This window comes from Phaseolus vulgaris, chromosome 9, assembly GCF_000499845.2.
Source record: "Phaseolus vulgaris cultivar G19833 chromosome 9, P. vulgaris v2.0, whole genome shotgun sequence".
Taxonomy (NCBI): Eukaryota; Viridiplantae; Streptophyta; class Magnoliopsida; order Fabales; family Fabaceae; genus Phaseolus; species Phaseolus vulgaris.
Genome location: NC_023751.2, coordinates 14280785 through 14304597, shown reverse-complemented (window position 1 = coordinate 14304597; position 23813 = coordinate 14280785). Strand labels below are relative to the sequence as shown.

The 23813-nt window shown below is 33.6% G+C and overlaps 1 protein-coding gene across 4 annotated transcripts; it reads right to left on the bottom strand.

Annotated features, from left to right (window-relative positions):
- Positions 1 to 1770: 1770 nt before the first annotated feature.
- LOC137822614 (CHD3-type chromatin-remodeling factor PICKLE) lies at positions 1771 to 22720 on the bottom strand. 4 transcript variants are annotated; one of them, XM_068627524.1, is made up of 32 exons: positions 22565 to 22720; positions 22393 to 22464; positions 21012 to 21181; positions 19753 to 19890; positions 19504 to 19658; positions 19062 to 19223; positions 18245 to 18492; positions 18060 to 18155; positions 17321 to 17457; positions 17035 to 17247; positions 16822 to 16929; positions 15401 to 15451; positions 15198 to 15297; positions 14312 to 14454; positions 14083 to 14186; positions 13724 to 13862; positions 13455 to 13624; positions 12297 to 12363; positions 12095 to 12217; positions 10637 to 10746; positions 10474 to 10555; positions 9714 to 9902; positions 6855 to 7011; positions 6661 to 6766; positions 6502 to 6576; positions 5768 to 5829; positions 5587 to 5663; positions 4517 to 4647; positions 3915 to 4287; positions 3104 to 3209; positions 2644 to 2714; positions 1771 to 2527 (listed from the first exon to the last, which is right to left on the bottom strand). In XM_068627524.1, exons 3-32 carry the CDS (start codon positions 21156 to 21158, stop codon positions 2105 to 2107), a joined length of 4263 nt encoding a protein of 1420 aa, XP_068483625.1. In that variant the 5' UTR covers positions 21159 to 21181; positions 22393 to 22464; positions 22565 to 22720; the 3' UTR covers positions 1771 to 2104. The 4 variants fall into 4 exon arrangements, with proteins under 4 accessions (XP_068483625.1, XP_068483627.1, XP_068483626.1 ...); XM_068627526.1 differs by having other exon boundaries at positions 6661 to 6763; XM_068627525.1 differs by having other exon boundaries at positions 18248 to 18492; positions 22565 to 22702.
- Positions 22721 to 23813: the final 1093 nt, after the last annotated feature.

The window sequence follows — 23813 nt, the reverse complement described above, 5'->3', positions numbered from 1 at the left end:
GTTTTAGATCCATTTTTAGTTTTCGTTAGTACAAAATGGTTAAATATTTTTTTTATAAAAACTTGTTAATGGTTACATTATTATAAAATTAACTTTGAATAATTAATATTGACCTTGAAACGTTAAAGAAGTTCTATACCAGTGAATAATTAAAAATATAAGAATTCTTTTGATGAAACAGTAAAAATATGCATATACTTCGAATTATAATTAACTTTTGCTGACGAAAGCTTATTTTACTGGTTAAATTCTACTTAATATTTAAAAGGGAAAACTATGCTTAAAGTTTTTTATTTTTCGTTAAACTTGATTTTAATCCTTTTATTTTAAAATTGAGGAATTAGCTCTCTAACTTTTATAAATATTTAAAATTAATTATTCTTTACTCTTAAATTCACAATTTTTTAGAAGTTCTAGACGGATTTATTAAAATGAAAAAATAAAGACTAAAATTAAATTTGATAAAATATATAAAATAAAAACACTTTTTTTTTTCTTTAAAAGGTTTTAACAATATGTTAATATGCCAAGTAACCTTTCTTTTTTCCACAACTGAAATCATGAAGAAATGTGGCAGTTACCCTTGCTTTCTGGGGAAGGCCTTTTATCTGGGTTCATTCAAATGTGTGTATCCTTGTAATCTCTACAAGGCAGTAGCTACTATCTCAAATTCCCCCTTACTTTCTTTTGGAGCAAGCCAATCATCTGAGCAAGGTACACACAAGATGAACAGAAAAGGGGAAAGCTTCGCCGTTAAATTTAGCGTTCCTGATGAGAAGTTGAAGCAGTAAAGAATATTGTGTTAGTGTTCCAGTCTCAAACAGAAAAGCCAAGCATGGGTTTTTTACAGTTTGACTGCAGCTCCAATTCTTTAGGCTTCAGCACTAAATCAGACAGATAAGGGAGCAGGACAGCTGAAAAAGTGTAGCTTTGTATGTGATAAGATTAGTCAGCATTCCATTGACGAAGATACATGACTATTCAAATGATGCAATGGAATTAAGTTCAGCATTTAGGTTTGTGAATAGTCAAAGATATTAAAAAAAGTCATAAATAAAACAAGCAATTATTAGTTACTAAAAGATTTGGAGCAGTAATAGCAATCCCAATTTCCGTTCTGCGAAACAAAGTGTGTTGGATAAAAGTTAGGCCAGAGAATCTGATAATTTTGCATCCAAATCCATGGACTCAAAACTGAAGCCACAAAGCTCTGGCTTCTTTGAGAAGTGACATAGGGAAGCTTTTAGCAGACAATGGCATCAACATCAACCACACTAAAGGAGCTGTGGTTGAGCTCTCTATCACTTTCCTTTTGGGATATCTTGGTCCAGCTCATGCACAGATGTTTTATTACCAATACCACAGAAGACCCTCTTCATTGCATGGTATCTTCTACAGCTCCCGAGACCATAGCAATCTGGGGCCTACTTTTTCTTGGTACTCATGTATCGAAGGCTCCGCTTCATGCGTTGTTTCTTTTGACTCCGAAAACCAAAAAGCGAGAACTAAATGTACGATCAAGTAGGAAGAGCTGTAGTGAAATCGGGGAAGAAAGAGAATAGTCTTTAATATTTAGTTCGACGAAGACTTCGACGGAAAAATTTAACATTTGACATCAGAAATATACGTCATAAATACAAACGCAGTAGAATCCGCATGCAAAGTCTTCTTCTTAGTCAAATTTATTTTCGACTCAGTTAATCTTCTTCCATACTGAAATACGTGGTCAGAAAAAAATTGCTAACTGATAAATAGAAGAACTAAAAATGGTTCAGGGAAATTTCCTCAGTTCTCTGATCACTCTTAAATAGAATGAAGGGTAACGTGCCGTGTAGTATACAATTGGTCATATTCTTCACCTCCTTGAAAAATAAACCCGTAGAACAGCAATACGTAGAAAAAGAACAATTTCTAGCCGAGTTAGTAGCAAGGGATTTAACCACTACCGCCATATGCTATAGTGCCTTTTGTTTGTAATTTACTTCATTTCTAATGTGCTAAAACAACGTTGACTATGATTACACGGTACAATAGATATCTTTCTACTTTTGCATTTTACCATCCATTACAATGCCCCAGCATCAGATTTCTCCGGGTTTTCATTCTACTGAGCATCAGTCATAGTTTCATCCATTTCTGTATTACTTTTCTCTTTATCCGGAAAAGTCTGAATTTCATTCTTATCTTTTACCAGGCTTGAGCAGCTTGCTTTTATAGGTTCAGATTCTATTATCATGTCTTTACTCCCATTGTTTGCTGAGTCTTCAGGTTTGCCAGCATCTTGAGGTTTTGGAAGTGATTTGGCGACCAAAATCTCGCCGTCCGACATAGCCTCTGATTTGTTGTCTGAATTTGACTTTGGAATATCTGCCGCAGATTGTTCTTGTGTGGGTGTTAGAATTCTGTTGATGTCTTTGCAAATGGTTTCTAGTGGTGGGAAATTCTTCCCTACATGAAGCTCTGCTGGATTTCTTGCCAAAGAAGTTTGAACTAAATCCATGGGGTTTTCCTCCACTACCTTGCACATCTGCCAACACAGGAAATATTGTTGATACAGATAATGAGTAGGATACTAAATAGTCCACCACCTCTTTAATTGAATGAAAGTGATCCTTCGGAAAGTGCAGGTCATGGTACTTTTACCTCATTGTAAAGACGAACTAACTCCAATCGATTGGGATCACTATCACAAACAGCCGAAATTTCTTCTGAAGCTGCAGAAAATGGCAGCACTACAAGTAAGTCTTCGGGTCTTTCTTTCCCCGTTCTCAGTTGGGTATGCAGATAGCTTCCGTAGATGGTAGGAAAACATTTCAAAGGGGAAAAAATAGGAAAGGGGAAAAATCACAAAATAAAATATAACAGAAATACTGACCACATCGATAAAACATCTGGAGAGATTCTACTCATATTCTGAGGGTATTATTCATATTTGTTTAATGTTTAATCTGACAACACGTCACATTTCTGTGCCTCATGTCATTTCAATTTTAGTAGAACTACTCGAGTATGCAAGATTTTCTCTCCATGATCTGATGTAAACTAGGTAAGTGCTTGTCTAATCTAGACAAAATGTATCCAATGAACAAAAATAGAATCATACCTATTGTTTCTACTTGCGGTAGTTGATCAATTATTTGGGATTCATTTTCCCTTAATTTAGGAGCCTTGGATTCACTTTTAAGTTCGTCATTTGATTTTGGATCACCCTGCAAATAATGTTCACGAGTTAAAATGTAAGCCCACAAGCAAGTCAAGAAAACATTTTCAAATACAATCATGCATTCTGTATTGATTTGTAATGCTGTGTGATGTACCATTGGCAATAATTGAAAACCAAAGTAAACAAAAAGTTCCAACAAGTATGAAAATGAATATGATATAACAGGAATGGGAAAATGAGATGATACTTCAGTAGTAAGTATTGCACGAAACCTAAAATGTTTAAGAAAATATCAGTAACCTTTTGGCCTTAGAGCTAATCATAGAGACAACGGCCCCTTATTATGGTCTTCCATTATATGTTATTAATAATTTAAAAAAAAATACAAAAAGGAGAGTACATAAACAAGGATCCCTAACAGTCACCATTAATAAAGAATGTATATTCCCAACTTTTTCAACCATAACAACGATCAGTAATGCCAAGAAAATAAGTCCCCACGTATCTAAAGTTGGGTACGTACGGAAAGGCATTCCTCCCTCATGCATTTTCTAACAAGTTCTTTCATTATCTTCCATAGCCCATTAAAAAAACTGCCATGTTTGTTTTGCTTCATCTCTTATCCTAGGTATATAGCTAAATTCTAACACTCTCAAACTACTAGTTCATTTGATTGGAAACACCTAAGGAAACTTCTAATAAAAAAAAACAATGCATCTATGATCAATTTTTGATAATTTTTTGCACTTACAAAGTATTCTTTCTGGTACTCAGCATTAAGCCCTTTTTCCAAAAGAAGAACCCTCTTTTTTATAAACTCAACCTGTCTTCTCTGCATGTCTCTAAAATGATACAATATGGAGGAGTCTTGATATAATTGTGCTTGATTCCTGGCATCACCAGAACCTTGCGCACCATCAGCTGGTATATCACTTCCACCATTTTCCCTGGATTGACTGTTGGGTACTTCGGCATTTGTCAAATTTGTACCATTTTGTGCCTGAGAGCCAACTTGTCCTGGAACTGGTAAGTTTATAAAGGGAAGATTCAACTCCTGACAAATGACCTCCTGAATTTTCAGATCCTTGTCATCAACAATAGCTTGCCACCTTCCATACCCATGCCTTATATAGAAAGAATTGTTTAACAAATACATCAATAAAAAAGAATCCATGCACATTATAACTAGAAAACATCGAAATACCAAAAGCTATCACACACAAATCAAGTCAAACATAGAACATAGTATAGCAGATAGAAAAATGAACATGATTTTTTTTTTCATAACTAAACCCACAAATATTTAATGGCTAATGTCACACAGTTCGAAGATAGCTTTATTAAAATACATACTTCAAAACGGAACGCAACAAAACCAAATCATGATCCTCCTTCCATATCTTCGCACCCTTCAAACCTGGATATCGTGATAGGATGTCATCTGAAAACAATGAAGTTTGAGGATGTTGTGATGCAAACTTCACCTGTAATTTCACATCCCAAGAGTAAAAAGGAACATTAGTTAGAGGGCATTTTAAGTTCAAAAACACATTCAACCCCACCACACCCAAAAACAATAAATAAAATAAAATGCCAGAACCCTGAAAGAGAGAGATGAGTTTAAAACTGATCCAATGCCTTAGATTTTCATGCAATCACAATCAACAAACAACAAAGTGTCACATTATTATAAATAAAAGAAACTAAGATTTTTGCTAAATGAAAGTCTATTGTCATTTTTTAAATAGGTGAACCACATGGTTCAATTATAAAGTATACTAAACTTTGTATTGATTAATCTTTATTTTATATAAAAAAAACAATAGTATATAGACTACAGAAGCTCATCTAGCTGACTAAGTAACCTAACAATGACAACTGTAACAAACTAACAGAATACAGCTGATAAAAGGAGTTATTTACTCACAGTAATCCTTTTTATATAGTCATTTGATTACAATCACAAATATTGAAGTGTAAAGTTTAATGTTCATTATATATTTCCAAAAATACTACACACAAAGGTAGCGGAGCAAATACAGAAAAGAATAGTGGCAGTATTTAATAGCTGGGCATGCATCTAGATGCTATCCCAAAATTTTAGAGTAGTAGTTGAACTTATAAACAGCTTCTCATGAGATGATACCAGAAGCATATTTGAAAATAAAAACAATAAAAAGATCTTGGTAAAAATATATTTAGTATGGAACAATAACTACTCAAACTGCTAATTATGCATTAACCATTCTTTGCTCCTTCAATAAAATTGAGTGGTTAATTGTCCCTAAACTGGAAATATTTCTTTTACCAAGAATGCGTTTCTAAAAACTCTTACCAACCTACATGTTCCAGAAAGACCGGGGGAGTGGGATAACACTAGTAATAGTGAAAGTTCAAATACAGAAAGTTCGGTCAAAACTTACCTTGTCCCTTATCAAGAGTAGAACTGCAATCCTTACAAGTACATCTTGGATTCGTAGTCCGTCTTTTGGTACACCATCTGCAGGAAAATTAAAGGAAAAATATTAGAAAATACTAAGATTATAAAAAAGAAAAAGGGGACGGAGAAAGCAAATGAGGGAAATATTGATTAAGATCTATGACCTGTGAATGTAGATGATTCAGTTATATCTTCAGCAATGTGGGACAAGAAAAGGGTTCCATAACTGAAATAAATATATATATTTATATCAATTCATTCACAAAGAAAGACTTCAGGTTATTAATAAATGTTAAAAATCCATATCATATGCATACCATATATAAATAATTACCACATCTAAAATGGAAGGGCACAAAGAAAAGGAAAAAAAGGGAAAAATCTCACATCAACCACTAAAAGGCAACCAACATACTGCTTTTCTGCAAAGGTTGTTCATCCTCCCATTAATGTAAACTTGAAGGATATATTACCATGAAGGATTTCCCAAAGGGGTAATAATACCATTCTTTCACAACTTCTAACAATATTTATATACTTTGTCATAGGCCAAAAGTTTTGGAAGTAACAGACTGCAATGAAAATAAAAAAGAAAGAAAAAAGGAAAGAAAACCAATGCAACGTCCTCACACACACACACCGTACCCAAATGAAGAGACAAGCTGTCATTAATATATAGGCGTGTCAGAAGATTGAACTTAATAAGTACTAAACACATTCCAATTCTCAACCTAATTTGTGTCTAAATGGTTAAGAATGCATTGGCACAGCTGCAGAGCTGTGACATCAAATCTGCCCCTCTTTTGCCCAGTGAAAAAGAAAGTGACCATAAAATTAAAACTAATGATTGTCTATAATATCCCAAATATGGTACTATTTCAAAGAAAATTAGTGTTACTCTTTAATTTCTTCATAAGTCTTCTGTTTCATACGGGAAGTAAACTCCTTCCAATCAAAATCACCAACCCCAAACCTGCAATACACAGAGAGGGTCAGATGACCAATAGATATGTTCATGTCATGTCAACATATAAAGACCACATGTCGAGAAAGTAACCTCATCAAAATTTGCACAAATGCAGCCCTCTGATTTTGATTAAAACCAAGGACTCTGAATGCTTTTCCTTCACCTTCCATCAGAGGAAGTGGCTCTGTGCTATCTGCTGTTAATAAATTAAATAAATATTAACATCAGAAACAGATAATCCAGGCCCATCATATCAATATAAAAACCTATAAAATGACACGTACTACGAGCTTTTTTCTTGTAAGGCCTTCTAGCAGTAGTAGTTCCAGTTCCAGTGGAATTTGAATCGCCATCGGTAAGCTCTGCTTCATAATTATCATCTTCACCATCAGAGCTTACATCTTCCAGACCAGCAAGGTCATCCTCCTCCACGGAAACCATCTGGGAAATCAAACAGGGAATAATAGATACTACCTTAACAAAAGCAACCTTAAAAGAAGATACTCAAAGGAAAACTTAAAGACAAAATTAACCAACTAGCAATTTCCCCCTCTAGAAAACAAAAACAAACTGCTAAGTGTCAAGAACCTAGGATGCCAATATACAACAGCTTTTTCCACTTGGTAAAGTTAGCTACATACATGACAAATATCAATAAATGTTAATGCTTAGTTATAAATATCATTAGCATGTTATATACTGAGAAGAAAACAAAAATGAACCAAGGTTATCAATAATGGATGGCGGCCTATGGTGTTGAGACGAAAAACTGCCGCCATTTAAATATGGCAGACGGCATGATAGCCACCAGAAGACTAAAACGAATAATAAAAGTATATATAAAAACTAAAAAACAGAATGAAAGCAGCATAAATAAATTTAAAAAAAAAAAACAAAAAATCATTGACTAAAATCCAAGAAAACATCACAAGTCTAACATAAATATTTTGGGAGCTAGACATTGTAGCTTTGATAAAAAAAAGTACAGAAAAACAAATTTAAAATTACAAGAGCACAAGAACATTGAACAGAATAGCCACAATGAGAATAAGAGAGAAAACGATATGAGGAGCATCTGAAGAAATGAAGGTCAGTTGAAGAATAAGCAGAGAATAATGGAACAAATAAAAGAAAAAAAATAAAGAAAAACCTGGTTTGGGTGGATATATTTTAAGTATGAAGTAACCCTTAAAATGGTTTTCTAAAACGAAAAAAGGAGTAAGAGTTATTTAATAACATTGAAAGGAACATTGAAAGGAACATTGAAAGCTACATTAGAGAGAAAACAGAACATCATTTGACACAATTAAATGAAATCTCACAATAACTCCATAAATACAAAAAAAACACCATTAATCTTTCTACTGCAGATTAACAAAAGAAAGATTATATAGCACTCTATCTCCTGACATATCAGTATTACATTATCCTCTCCTTGTGTTAAGATCATAATTTTCTATAGAGAAATAAAAATATAGAAAATTACTAGCTTATTTATATTTATTAAAGAAGAAAATTGCATATCTTTCTTAGTAAGTGGATTTATGCCAGTTGAAACCCTAAGCCCCTAGACAGTTTTATGCCTATAGACATGAAGTTTTGGTAATAACAAAATACTCTAAGCATTTTGTTTGAAAAAGTTTACTTTATCTCAACATTCTAACATGTGTTTTGTGGCAGCTGAAGGATACAGTAGATCATGTAGTGTCTACAGCAAGTATCATGATAGATAGTCTAATAGACCACAAGAGATGTTAATCTAGATTAAGTCATAGTAAAAGCTGTAGCAATAAAATTATTTCAAGATAAATATTAAGAGTTTAAAATTACTTCCAAACAAATATAAAATCTATAATTAAAGATTGTTTTATGATGAACAGTTAAAAGATAGTTCTATAAGGAACAAGAATGTTTATGCAATTCTGTTTTTATCACAATTAGAATATGTTTGAATTGTTTCCTTGAGCAGAACAAAGGCTAGAGCGCATGGAAGAATCAAATCAAAACTTCTTTAATCAAGCATCCAAGCTAATAATGTTGAAGATACACATTGAAGTTCATTCGAACATCAAGCAGAAACAAGGATTAACATATACAAAGCTTCAAACAGTCATCACTTTTTAGAATCTTTATGAAGAGATCAAGAAGATAAAGAACACACAAGTGCAATACATGAGTCTTATCAAGCTTATTGAAATCTTAGTGCTCTTTGTGGGTGTGCACACCTTGTAATTCTACACTTTGTGAAGTTTGCCTTGTGAGCTTAATCTCAAGGGACATTAAGAAGGATAACCAGGAGTCGTTAGTGCACTCATCTCATGAGAACCAGGAGGGGTTGGTTTACTCTTGTAATCATCAATTGATTAGTAAAACCTCTTAGGTAGTTTGCTCAAGGGGGAACTGGACATAGTCAGTGTGTTTGGGTGAACCAGTATAAATCTCTATTGTCTGCTTAAGGGAGAACTAGATGCACCCCTTGTGTTTGGGTGAATCAGTATAAATCTCTATTGTGTTGTTTGCTTTGTTCGGTCCAAGACAATCTAGTCTAGTCTGTTGCGAAAATCGGCTTGTAAGGTGAAGATTGCACTCTATTTCAACCCCTTTCTAAAGGGGTTGTTCCAACAATGTCTAACTCAACCTCACAAAACCAGGTTCTAGGGAGAGGATTGCATCCCATTTATATATTATAATCTGGTCTTTCTCATGATCGATATGGATCTCCAACACATCTCACACCGAGGAATGAACATCTCGGGCATAGGATTATATATTTATAGTTGGTCTAACAGGAGCCCAATAGCAGTGGCACAACTCCAATGAACTTGACTAAGATATGATCTAAGCAGCTCTGATACCATCTTAGTAAGTAAGCTTATATCTAACTCAACCTCACAAAATCGGCTTGTAAGGTGAAGATTGCACTCTATTTATGTGTTATGTAAATAGTATTTTGGCAATAACATTTCTTTTAACAGAATCTAAGGGAACTTCAACAGAAATAAAAATTAAGTGCTGTATGCTTGAATCTGTCTAAAAGAGGTAGTGTATATTTTAAACAAAAGATAAGTATAATGCAATACTCGCATTTCATAATGAGTGTAATTTACACTAAAAAGAATGCCATAAATATTAGAATTAGATACCAGCTTCCGATTTCGCTTCCCTTTTCCCAATGCATTAAACTCCTCAACTTTATGCTCTTGATACTTGTCTCTTAACAACTCCTCCCAGAAATGTGTTCTTTCTGAATTGTTTAGGTTCTCCAATGCTCTTTTTTGGGCAGCCTCCTCTGCTGCAGCTTCAGCCTCATCAACATACTCAAAATTTGCAACCTACATTGTGGAATCCACTCAGTCAACCAAAAGCACAGAACCCAAACAGAAAAACTGAATGAAAAGAAAAACGGTAAATAAATTTCATGTAGCAATTTTCATGTTGACATCAAAGGAAAATGTAATGGAGGCAGAGTGCCCCATCATCTATCAAGAACTGCAAGCACTTCGGTCAAAAATTGACCAAAATCTCAGAGAAGGAGCCCATACTCTAAGAAACCATTAGGAAGATTGGTACTTCTGAATTTACGTAAGATGTAACAGCAGAATAAAATCAAATCAATGGCTGCAAATTCTGAAGTCAGGCCATAAAATCCTTTCAAAAAAATAATAATGAAAAGTCAGGAGGCAGCAGTGGATCTTCCAATTCCGTTCTAGTTGCCAAATCAAATATTCTTTTGATTGATTTATAGGAGTCTCTAATTTCATACACTTTTGTTACTATAAAATGATAAATAACAGCAGAACCCAAGGGCATCTCTCAATTCACTACAAACGAAAGTTTAAAAATCAAAGTTGGATAAACATTTCGAGAACAAAAATGCATGTGAAAGATAATGACACAGTCAACCTTAAAGGCCTTCAGAAATCCATCTTCTTCCTCATCATCCAAAGTAGCCTCTTCATGTCCAACTTGATCACGATCCAGCAATCTGTTGTTAAGAAAATATACAAGAAATAATTTCATAAGCATATTCCTATTTTCACGTTTGAGGAAAAAAATGCTTGTTTACCTATCAATAGCAGCAGCATCATAATGGATTTGGCGGGATTTTCCGGCTTCATCATTCTCATCTGCAAATAACTCCTGTGATCCATGTCTTATGATGTCATCCAACTCTTCCTACACACAATTGATAGTCAAAAGGTACCATCAAATCCCTTAACATGTTCAACTCGATATGGATCAAATATTCAATTTGTTGTTTCATTCAATGCTTAAACTCCTAATGCATGTTAGACCTTAAAATTTTAGAAATATTCAATCTTGAACAAAATGTCATATATTTATCCTGAACTCAATCAGTATTCACAAACAAATACAGATTTGCAAGTTGTACATAATCAGTAATTTTACAAAAGAAAATGGGGATACAAATAGAGATCAATATTGGACCATGTACAAAGCTTATGTATTAATTTCAATTTTAAATATATGAACTTTGTAGTCTAAAGCTTTTTTATTGAGGATTTTAGTGCACTCAAACAAGTATAATACCTGATATCTAAAGGAATTAACTTCGGGTATGCACAGAGAATAGAGTACTTTACTTTGTTAATGTTATCATCTTTTTTAGGAATACATGCCTTATCCACTTCTAGTACTTCTCCTTTCCAACAGGAATACTTATCTAGGTCCTAAATCAACAGCCACACTGCATATTACAGGTTTTGTCCCCCATAGGAACCTCGATCAAGAAAAATTGCCACGAACCAACAAGCCTGAAAAAATCTATATAGGGCATTAACACAACCACTCGCATAATAGCTTTTAGAGCTTCGGGTTTGAAGAGTCGATGATTCACAAATCCACACCTTGAAAAAAAAATAGGGTGTCAAGGACCTAATTCACCTTGAGCACAATATGACGTAAGGAGAAGAAGGGAGATTTGGATAGTAAAGGGCTGTAAAAATCTTGCAAGTGTGGCAAGGAATGTGGGAAGAGCAGGTAATTGGTTATGAGAGGAGGGAGGTATGGTAGTAAACTATTATGTGTTTATGTGGAATTCTCGTGTCTATTTTCCTTTTATTTCCGCATTTCAGTCTTTATCTCTGCTAAGGAGCTTAGCCCCCCTATTTTCTATAATTTCAGAATTCCTATCTCCTAACTTACTTTATTCAGTTAGAATAAAATGATTTTATGTGTATATTCCAGTACAACTGCATACAAGTATACAAAAAAGTTAGTCATATTGTGACCGGAAGGTAAAATAAATAAAATAAGTGACAGTGACTACGAATAATGACAACAAATTAGCATGCATGAATAGGAAAAAATTGATATTTCGGTCTCCAATGCTCAACTATTAGTCCATATCCATTTTCCACCTGTTGCCTGCAATTCATAGCAATAATAAAACAGAAAAGAAAAGCAAAAGGCAACTAACCAACATGATTCAAGATGCCTTAATAACGAAACTGCTAACTGTTATCAGCTTTTAAAACACAAGTCTTTACAAGTAATTAGTTACCTGGTTGATATTTTGAGCCTTTAGCCTCCCCACAACTAGATGTTCTAACACCATTTTCTTCTTAGTCATCTGCATCATCCTTTCTTCAATAGTTCCTCGTGTTATAAGCCTATAAATTAACACCTACAAAGCCAAAACCATTATAACATTTAAAAGCAACAAAAATAATCAAAACACTATATGCAATGAAAAAACCTCAAACCTTGTTAGTTTGTCCGAGTCTGTGAGCTCTAGCCATAGCTTGTAAATCAGCATGAGGATTCCAATCACTACAGAATAATGTTTCAATCAATGAGTTAAAAGAAAATTTGGATTAAATTACACCAAAATAGAAGATTAATCTTTAAGCATCATATGGATTGCCCGCACACAACAACAAAAAAAGACTATGGTGAGGATCCCCTGTTGTTTAACTTCAGCCCAGATGTCGCAGAGCATTCCCCAAACTATTGTAAAGATCCATTATTCAGAAGCGGGCAAATGAGTATACTGATTGTGCAGAACATTTTCTCCAAGCATTTTGGAGGCGCCCATGAATTAATCTAGAAAATACTAGCATATGTGCTTGAACTAGTGCATATTTATTTAAATTAGGGAATGTTGTTTAAGAATAAAAAAAAGTGATTATACATACATGATGTAGTTTTATAAAGCTTGTCTTCAGAAGCTATTGATTTTGGGCTTTTTTTTATGTGTTTTAATAATTTGTAATCATTGTAGAGTTTTAAATATATCATTTAATTAAAAAGCACATAAAAAAAAAATACATAAACACAAATAGGTCATAAAATAGCCACCAGCTCTATTTAGATAGTTTCTAAAAGAATTACTAGAACAAGCATTTGATGGCATCTTTCCAAAAAACACTAAAAAATATTCAATAAGAAATTAAAGGAAACCCAACCAACATTATATGTCAAATATAGAAAAGCAACACAACACAATAGGTTGCTGTCTCAAATGCCAGCTAACTTTCTAATAACCATATATGAATTCACCATGCTTACAAGCTAACAAATCCAAAGCAGTTCAACCTTTTCATACTCAAGTATGATTTAAAAAGTAGAAATTAAGATAACTCTGTCACAACTCACGTGTATAACCAATAGAAGTGTCATTCCCAAAACAATGAATAAAGACAAACAACAAAAAAATGGAAGAAATAAAAGAATGAATGGCCAGCCACCAATACAGCTATTTTCATTTATTTTTGCCAGTAGAAAAAGCAAATCTAATGAAGATAGGAGTAGTAATTTTGAAAAGAGAAGACATAATTTATGTTTTAACCAAAAAATAGAAAAACCTTCAGACAGTAATTTAAAGAAAAACAAAAAAGAATCACAGGATTTTAAAGGTTCACCTATCATATATAACAACCGTGTCAGCAGTTGCAAGGTTTATCCCGAGTCCCCCAGCTCTAGTAGAAAGAAGAAAGCAAAATCTTGAAGAATTTTTGGCATTAAATCGATCTATCCGAACTTGTCTTTCAGCTCCACCAACTTTGCCATCAATCCTTTCATACTGCCAATTCTAGTTTTTTTTCAAGGAAAGGAAAACAAGCTGAATATTATACTGAAAGCAATCAACTTCAGAAACAATTATGTTGATTAGACAATAACCTCTTAATACCTTGTAAGTACAGTAATCTTCAAGCAAGTCCAGCATGTGCTGAAATTGAGAATATATAAGGACTCTGTGTCCTTGCTCTTTAAGTTTGACCATCATCTTGTCCAGCAATTGCAGCTTCCCTGACGATTCCAATAGTTGTCTGTCAAATGGAAATGAAAAGGAAAATGAATAGGAACATTAAATCCAAGTATAGTACACACTACAAAAATAATGCCTTCCAGCATGATAACCTAATTTCACTTTAGTTACAAGTTACAGCAAGCAAAAGCTACTAGTTTCAGTAAAGAAACAAGATTTAGCCCCAGTATTTCCAATCAACAGCCATAGTAACAGTCTAAAATAATGACATTGAAGCTTACTTATATGCTTCTTTTGCGTCATCAATATCTGGTTCCACTCCTTCTAACATGTAAGGATGACAACAGAGCTTCCTCAATTCCATAACAACATTGATAAGAGAAATCTGATTCAAAAACATACAGATATAAAACACAAACACCAATACCATTAAGATGCATTGTCTATTTACTTATGAAGCTAAGATTAGTAATAAACAAAATAGTTAGTTCATCAAAGCATCAATCTTGCCTGAGCCCCACCACGACGAGTTAATATCTGATAATTGCGGGTTAAAATTGCCTTATAATATTCTTTCTGTTTGCTGCTCAACTCAACACGTAGAATAAGTTCCTTTTTAGGAGGTAGTTCCTTCATGACATCTTTCTTCACTCCTGCAGGGACATCAAAAATTTGAATTTAGAACATGCCAATCCACATTTCCATAAACAACTTATCACCAACTTAGTTTATTTACGTGACAACAACAGAACAATATATAACCAGGTTTGAGAGCTCTCTTGAAATTTCCATTAATACAAAAATTAAAACCACCACATCAAATTTATCAGATTCTACGGTACCCCTCTGCACTTCAATTTAGAGGCCTAGCATTAGACCAAACAATATTAATATCATTCAGCGATTAAACGTCAATCCCTGACTACAAGAAAATTCAAGATATTAAGGGACCAATTCCAATATGTATCATTCCAACAACTGCTATTACTGTAACAACAGTCAGTTACTTTTCTTCTGGTTGAGAGATACATAAACATCCTATATGCATTAAAAGATCAACTTCTACAAGTACCCTACCACTTCACTCCAGAATGATTGCAGAGACCAAAAGTCTACAAGAACAAGATTACTTCAGAGTGCAGATTGAGAAAGGAGGATAAACATCAAGTCATTTACTTAATATTGACTGATAATCTTGATGCAATACATGTTCCTGAAGTGAATATTAAACAAAATTTTAGGATGTTCTTTACAAGAAAAACTTCTTGACACCAAAGATCTGGTATATTTTACAAATTGCAACGAAGTATCACAAAACTTGAATTTTACTGTTTATTGTTTTCAAGTAAGAAACATGTTAAAATACCATAAAATTAGCATAAGAAAAAGTGCATACTTCGCAAGAGATGTGGGGCCAACATTTTATGAAGCCTTGAAATCTGCTCCTCTTGATTGATATCCCTAAACTCTTCCTGGAACTCCTCTAAACTTCCAAACTACCAACATTGAAAATTAAAGTCCGTAAGATACTCAGCTTTCATCATCTAAATCAGTAACTTAAAATCACGGTTTATCTTATAGAGCATTCCTCATACTAACCTTCCCAGCATCAAGGAAATGCATAAGCATAAAAAGCTCGTCCAAGTTGTTCTGAGAGGCATCAGACAAAGTGTCATTGGTACATTTAAACTTCCAACAGATATGCAACCACACTTCAAATCAATAACATGCATTAAAAGGTAAAAAAACATACCCGACAAGTAGAGTTCACAACCCAGAAACAAAACAGAAACTAATTTATTAAAAAAGATTGTAAGACTGTTGCTGTGAATGGAGATACAATATATAAACTTAGTTAAGCCTCGTAAAAGGCATAGGCATTATAATCTGACTTTAGGTATTCTTTCAAAAAATGGCAAATCTTCAAAGAAGTTGAGTTCTTATTAGTGGTAGAATATACTTTTCAGTTAACTTATTTAACTGTTGACAAATAAACGAAGGTGTGATGCAATATGCCCCTTAAGGTGCGAAAGGTCAATCTCTTGAGAGTACACAGCTGCACCTCCACATAGACTTACTCTTTGCCATTTGCCAATTTATCCACATTATATTAACTATTCAAGGTTATCAAATCAAGATTCAAACAACAAATCAGAATATCTGTTTCTAAATCATACATCAAATCTCATTATAAATAGTAAGATGTAATCAATAATTAAAACAACATGAAAACATACTAAACAACAAAAAACAGTAGAGGACATGAGAGGGACAACGCTATGAGCACAACCTACTAGTAGAATACTTAATAGAGAAAAGGGAACCACAACCTCTAGGCCAAGCTAGCACTGTGGGAGGAGACACGACACTGGGTAGAGGAAGATGCTGGAGCAAATCCAAATGTGAAGATTAGGGACTAACCATATGTTGTTATTTTTAAATTCTGACTTGGGGGAATGATGAAACGGAATTGTTTTCACTTTCCAAGCTTGTAAAAAGAAATAGAGCCTAAAATCAATATTTTCAAAAATGGGCAAGTACAACCTGAAACAATTTGGGTGCGAAGTGGAGATGCATGATTGCATCCCTTCAATTGTAACTACAATGGTAATAGTACAATATAACAACATTATGTCTTCAAAAGCACTGTGTCATAACCATTGGCCAATACAAACACATATATATTGGAGAGACAATTTCCAAGTTAAGGAAACAAAAATATTAGGCAGATTGATGGATGCTAAAATAGGAATCTCAAGTTGGATATATTAAAAACCTAATTTTACATGCTTTTAAGGGGAATATATGCATAATTTGAAATTCAACAATCCTCTAACAATTTGAAAACCCAAGTACAGTACAAGGAACTTAGTATTAGTCAAAAACCACAACACAATTTTCCAAACAAAATCCAGCCAGCAGACACAAAAAAAACAAAACAAAAAACATGATTCAAATAATCAATAATGGAGAATTAGGGCATCATCCCACAATAAACCACAATGAAAATTACAATGAACCTGAAGAGGAGTTCCTGTCAAGAGAACACGATGCCTGCTAGAATATTGCTTCAGTGAGGAAAATAATTTTGAATCCTTATTTTTTAGACGGTGACCTTCATCAACTATCTGCATCCACATATATATATCAGGTTACCAGTATTACGAAGAAACTAGAAATGAGAAGAGTAAGTAATAGAGGCATCAGTAATAAAATGGCAAATAGAATCATACCATGCACTCCCATTTTATAGGTTTTAGTGATGTTGTGTCAAAGTTTATCATCTCATACGATGTCAAAAGAACATCAAACTTAATCCTCTCTTGCTTGTTTTCACTAATTAGCTGACCAGATTTCTTTTTCTTGATCTTCTTCTGTTTCTTTGGGAAGTAAAATTCATACTCTCTTATTACACTACGAGCTTGGGCAGATCCAACATACATTAGCTGCACAAACAAACATAATTAATTGAGTAACTACCTAAATCACATATTGCAGAGAAAATCCCGGTATACATACCACATTCATATGAGGTGCCCATGTTGCGAATTCACGTTCCCAATTCCGCAGAGTTGAAAGTGGAGCAACCACCAGATGTGGGAAGACACTCTCTTCAAAAAGAGATGCCAGGAAAGCAATACTTTGTATGGTTTTACCTGCAGGTGAAAAACTCGGCTATCATGGTGCAATAATATACTTGTCCAGAAATTCAAAAATCAAGGTCATAGGGAGTAACCACAAACAGTAAAAGAAGGGATAAATCCAACAGGGTTGGTTGATCAATGCACTATGATTGAAAGGTTCAGCTATTACGCACGAGTAAAAACGCTCATTGTTATGAACCCAAAGCATAGAATGGAATGAGAAAACACTTTTAACAACAGTAACTGGAAAAAAAATCTGTACTCCAAGGGTTAGCCCTGCTACAACCAGACCACTCATCTATTCTCCAAAATTCTTTTAATGTCAATGTCCTCTCTGCTCTTGAATCATCCTACTCGTACAAGGTATTTCTAACCCACTCTCTATCATCCCCAGCATATCTCTTAACCAACTCACTCTATCTTATTTTTTATTCCTGCACATGTACACCTTCCAAACTTGATTTTGCCGCTGAGGCATGTGCCTAAACTCATTGAGGCTTGTAGCATGCCCTTCCTTCAGGAATGGTGTAAAATCCCCTCCCCTAAACATTTTAATAACCAAAACTTAAGAATGGGAAAAAATAGACAGAGAAAAAGAAAAAGAGACTACATACCAAGCCCCATTTCATCAGCAAGTATAACATGAGTCTGCTTGGACCAAGAGAATCGTAAGAAGTTCAAGCCTTCAAGCTGATATGGGTGCAATGTACCTTCATTAAGGTAAAAATGAAATCAGGTAATCCAAACCATCCAATTAAGAAAAACATTCCAGAAGAATAAATAACTTAAAATAACATACCACCTGAGAGAAACTCAGGGCTGTGTTCGTAATGTTGAAATTCCTTCTGCTGTTTCTTCAATTCAGTATCATCCTTAACACTCTGTTTATGTTTACTGGAAGAAAATTTACTGGACCTAGACCGAAATCTATTGAATCTTTCTATTTCAGGCTGAAATGCAGAAATATCTGATTCAAACTCCCAATAGCACTCGTCATATGGAAGCTCCTTCCACTTCACAAGATATTCTCTCTCGTCGTCATCACCCCTGTACCATTTAAACAACAACGTCAATGAAAACATGCAATTATCAACATTTCTAGAGGCAGAAATAGAGTAAAGATTAAGGAAACTATTAACACACTAGGTTGCACATAGCAGTGTCATCATTCTGTCATAATCTATTACAAAAAAAATGATGATGCCTTTTATTTTTTTGGGGACTGAGGCAGTAAAATAGAAAGAGAAGTGCAAAAGAAAAAGAGGAGGCAGAAGAATACAATTAGACATAGAACATATCCTCCAAAAAAGATACCAAAAAAATTTACTTTCAGATGATACTATACTATTTTCCATTACTTGACTAGGATAGAATCCAGTATGATTCATCACTAATAAGAGGGGAAGAATTAAAGAAGCACTAAGAGCAAAATGAAGGTTCAAAACTACTGCTTCAAAATATTAACTTTAAAAACTGACATACACACAAAGACACATACACGTCATACACACAGCCAAAGTCAAGAATGACAATTTGAATCTCCCCTCACATAAGTCAGGCAACACACTAACATCATTTGAATTCCTGTAAAACTTTCTAACTGTCACCTAAAATACCTGCAAGAAAGTACTCGGTCAACTGTAGTCCATTCTGGTCGAATGGCAACAAAGTCATCATCAGAAGTATTGACAGATGCCATTTTCTGATGGAAGTTGTTCACCTTTGTCTTTAGACGAGGATGAGTCTTAAATGCCTTCAAAAACTCTTTCTCCGGCACCCTAAAAAGAAAAAAAAAAAAATATATATATATATATATACATATATATATATACATATATATATATGTAGCAGGTAAAGGGAAAATACACAAAATAAAGAAAATGATAGAAAGAAAACAAAATCTTAAAAGGAGGCTTCAAAAGCAAAATAACTTGCATAACAATACAGAAAATAAAAAATTTGAAGTCAACACATAACACAAAATAATAAGTAAGCAGAAGGTTTACTAGACATATGGAAAGGTGTAACACAGTAAAGGATAAGTTCCTACAGATTTACCATGTGCAATGCAAATATGATAGGCCCTTCCACTTAACAAGGTATTGTTTGACAAAAATTTGTTTTGACCCTAATTTTGTGGCATCATTGTCAGCAGCTGTAGTAGGTCGCATCTCACAGTCTAATATCTTGTCAATATCATTAAGTGGGCTAACCTGCAAAATATATACACACACCCCCACATAGATATGTATTGTCTATCAGTAAAGAAGAAATCTATTACAACTGTTACCAAATACAAACACTTACACATTCAGGGCACCTCCAATTGTCTGGAAGGGGGCCTTTAAGGGGTGGAAGTAAACACCTAGGATGGTAAGCATATGTGCAGGTTTCACAACTCACAAGATTTTGATTTTCACCACAGGCTTGACATAAATCCTCTTTCTGTTGAGAATATGTGAAAAATAAAAACAGGGGAGAAAATAATGCGTGCAAAACATTCATTAGTGTAAAACAATATACCCAAATCTGCAATCAAGCAAACTATATACAAATGTTAAATACACAATATTTACAGATAGACGTCAACTGGTATTACTAACATGAATTATAGCATTCATTCTTAATGTATAATAACATAAAACCTTCATTATTTTGTCACTGAATAGCAGCACTTTGTTAGATAATAGAAAAAGAAAACTACAAGAGAAGAGACTGGCAAACAGGAAAAGAAACAACAAAAAGTATCAAGCAAGGGTAGGGTAGCAAATCTCCTTTAATATCCAACAAAGAGAAGTCTTAATTCTTAAATAGTCATAATCAGATCTTTACAAAGCTAAGAAGACAACTCCCTGTTATTTCTCAGAATGGGTTAAATCTATGTTGCAAAATAAGCTATATTAGTGTAGTCACCAGCATCTCTAACATTCTGAGGCAACAAATTAAAAGGGATCTGAACCTTTTTGCTGGTTGAGGTGCTGCCCCTTCAATGAAGCAAACGCCTCCAAGACTCGTGATAGAGTTCAGTTTGGTAGAGAAAAATTGTAACTGAATTATTATTCTGTTAAGTCAGCTACAAGAGGAAGATTGTCTTTTTAAATAGACAGACCTTGGGGGGCAGGTACAATACTACAGAAAAGGAAAAGCCTATACATTTATCTATCGTTCCACACCTCTAGTTCAAGTAAGTTGTGCCTTTAGCACCTTATTAATAACTGGAAAGAAAATAAAAAGCCTACCATCTAGCTTGCTGACTGGGATTTAGCTGGTAAAATGGTCAGAATTATAGAAAAAGTACTAATAATAACTACTGGTCATTCTTTGGATCTCTTGGTGACACCCTACACAGCCTTAGAAGAATTGTAAACTGAACATTTTAAAATTATCAACAACTTCTCAAATTAGACTCGAAATTCTAATACACAGTAACAGACAAGTATATGAGTTTCTTTTGTTGCAGTAAAATATTGCCTATCAGTCATCACCCAAAGCATTGAGCAGTGCAGTGAACAATATACAAAACTAGCTCAAATGAAAATCATTAAAGCAAAAAGGAAGTAAAATACCGCATCACTTCTCACTATTCTCTCTAACTTTTCCTCTGTTGTCCCGGGTTTTCTTGGCAAAAAATCAGCATCGTCATCTGACTCATCAAGATTATAAATTGGCCTGCGATCTGATCTAACACGAAGCCTCTCCACCAAACTACTCATGTTCTGCCAAAATGATAGAAATCCTGAAGAAAACAAAAAGAAAGAATTATGAGTATATTCCAAACAAAAGATGAAAGTAGACAAATCAAAGGGGAAATGAGATGTATGAATAAAAATAATTCCTTTTCTTCAAGTTCTTGTATTTTTAGAGGACGGGACAACATGAATGTTTTATTATGCTCTATCAACACATTGAAAAGATTAAACAATATATCTTTGTGGAAGTAGAACAACATTTCGATTGGCAAATAGGGGGTTTCCAAGTGCATGTTCAAGTACCTATTACTTATTGGGTTGTAATCGAAAAATAGGTTTATAATCAAGAACCAAAGGGATCAAAATCCCCTAAGCCTCAAATTGAAGGATAAACATATTATCCTTTAATATATTTTCTTACCAAAAGAATGATTTACCCAGATAATGCCAACAAAGTTGTTGCTTGAAAATATAAGATGAACAAATTATTTTGCACGAGTAGTCCCAGAAAGCTCCAAAACCCACGAAAGGAAAGAGAGGGACTTAGGTTGGTTCTTGTTTCAACAGTTGAAACATCAACTCCGACACATTGTTCATCAAAGCTTACGATTTGGTACATATTAAGTAAAAAAAACTTTCATTGAAAAAAAAAAGTACACGTGCTTTTACAATACCTACAAATAGATTTCCGTAACTATTTATGTTCCTTACGAACACGATTATGGTTCAATTGCTCTCAAAAAGTTGTCTGAAGGCACTGAATGAATTTAGAGGAAAACAGTATGAAAAAACCATTTGCAATATCTGTTGAAATGAAGAAAGTAAACATGTCATTAATTCATCACTCCCATACCTAAATTAGCAACTAGTTCAAGACACTCCCCGACGTAGTGAGTCTACATACGAAGTTTCTTTAAACCAAAAACAGCACAGAACATTGCAAATACAACTTAAAAACTGTACAAACAAGAAAACATCGTACTAAAAATGTGCGCAAAATTCCGGACACAGTCCGCCACTGAAACGAACAAAGTAAAGAAGAAGAAACGGCACGATATAGTTAATTCGTAGCAACATGCAAGGTATCGCCTGCGAACATTTTCAATTTACGAAAGCAAAACTGAAACCCTAGATTGGTGAAAACCGGTCCACCATTTCCGGATATGGTTATGAGCTGGATTTACGTGATAATCGGTGAATTTGGAAGCTAACAGTGACCGAAGTGAAGTGTGAAATGAAAATTGAGAGGTAGAAGTACCGTGGATTGCGATATTTTCCGGCGATCTGGAAAAAGGAGTTTCGGAATTTCGCGGGAACCGAAACCTGAGAACTAAGAAAAGAAGAGAAGAGAAAAAACGAAAGTGAATAAATGAAAATAAATAAAAATAAAAAAGAGGCGGTGAAGGGATAAACAGGAATGGTAGACTCACCAGGACAGTGACGAGATTTAACAGCCAGGCGGAACCTGTTTATATCGAAAATTTGGAAAAACAACTAAACAAGCCCTGAAATTTTGGGGGTAATTAATATCATAAGATATATTAAAAAAAGTTGGTAGACGAAAGCACACTTGCAAATTCTTTCCTGAAATAAATTAAAAAAAATCGAAATTAAGCAATGATATTTAACACTACAAAATTACAATACTTGCACCTAGGTTTTATTTTTGTCATTTCTGGCCCTGTGAGAATTTGATCACGGGATTCTAATAAAAATATGTAAAATATAATACAATAAAATACTTTTTACTCTATCATTTTACCACATATTAGTATGTGGTAAATTTGTTTAGTTTATAATAATCCATTTAAAAATATAAAAAATTACAATATAATGCACAAAATTAAACGCCTTTAAATATATAGAAAATTGAGCTTTTGGACAAAAAAAAACATTCGATCTTTCTAAGTTGTTTCTTTAAAGTTATAACATATTCATTAAATTATTTTTACTAATTAAGAATACATCAAATATATGTGAGTTCACGGTGTTTTTTTATAGATTGAATGTTTTTGTTTTATACTTATATTTTTTTTAACTATTTAGTCAAAGTTCTGAAATAATCTTTAACAGATTTATATTTTTTGTTTTCACAAACTTCATATCGATAAATATATAACATATTGCAAATCACTTAAAAAAATCTTATAAATCACATTTTATGACCTTTAAAATCTTAAAGTACTATCAAACAACATTATTTAAGTAAATATATACAAGTATGGTATGCAAATTGTTTTTATTTTAACAACAACAAAAGTGAACCAAATAACAACAAAAGTAGACGTTTTCGATGTTGTTATTCCCAATTTAATCATTTTTCGGTTTTGTTGGATCATTTTGTCAATTTAAAATAGTTTTATCTCAATTTGAACACTCTTGTCAAAAATATATTAAAAAGGATTGTAAAGAACAAATTCAAAAATCGATGCATGGTTGTTGTGCGGTGCTAGTGTTAACTTTCTATGCTGAGCAAAAAAAATGTTAACTTTCTATGTTAATGTCACTAGAATAAGGCTTACATCTGTTAATATGTATATTTGTTTTTATATTTGGTTTATTTTATTTACTTATCCATATGTTAGTTTTATTTTTATTTTATTTCCAACACTTATCGTTATAGTCTCGTGATAACTTTCTATGTTAATGTCACTAGAATAAGGCTTACATCTGTTAATA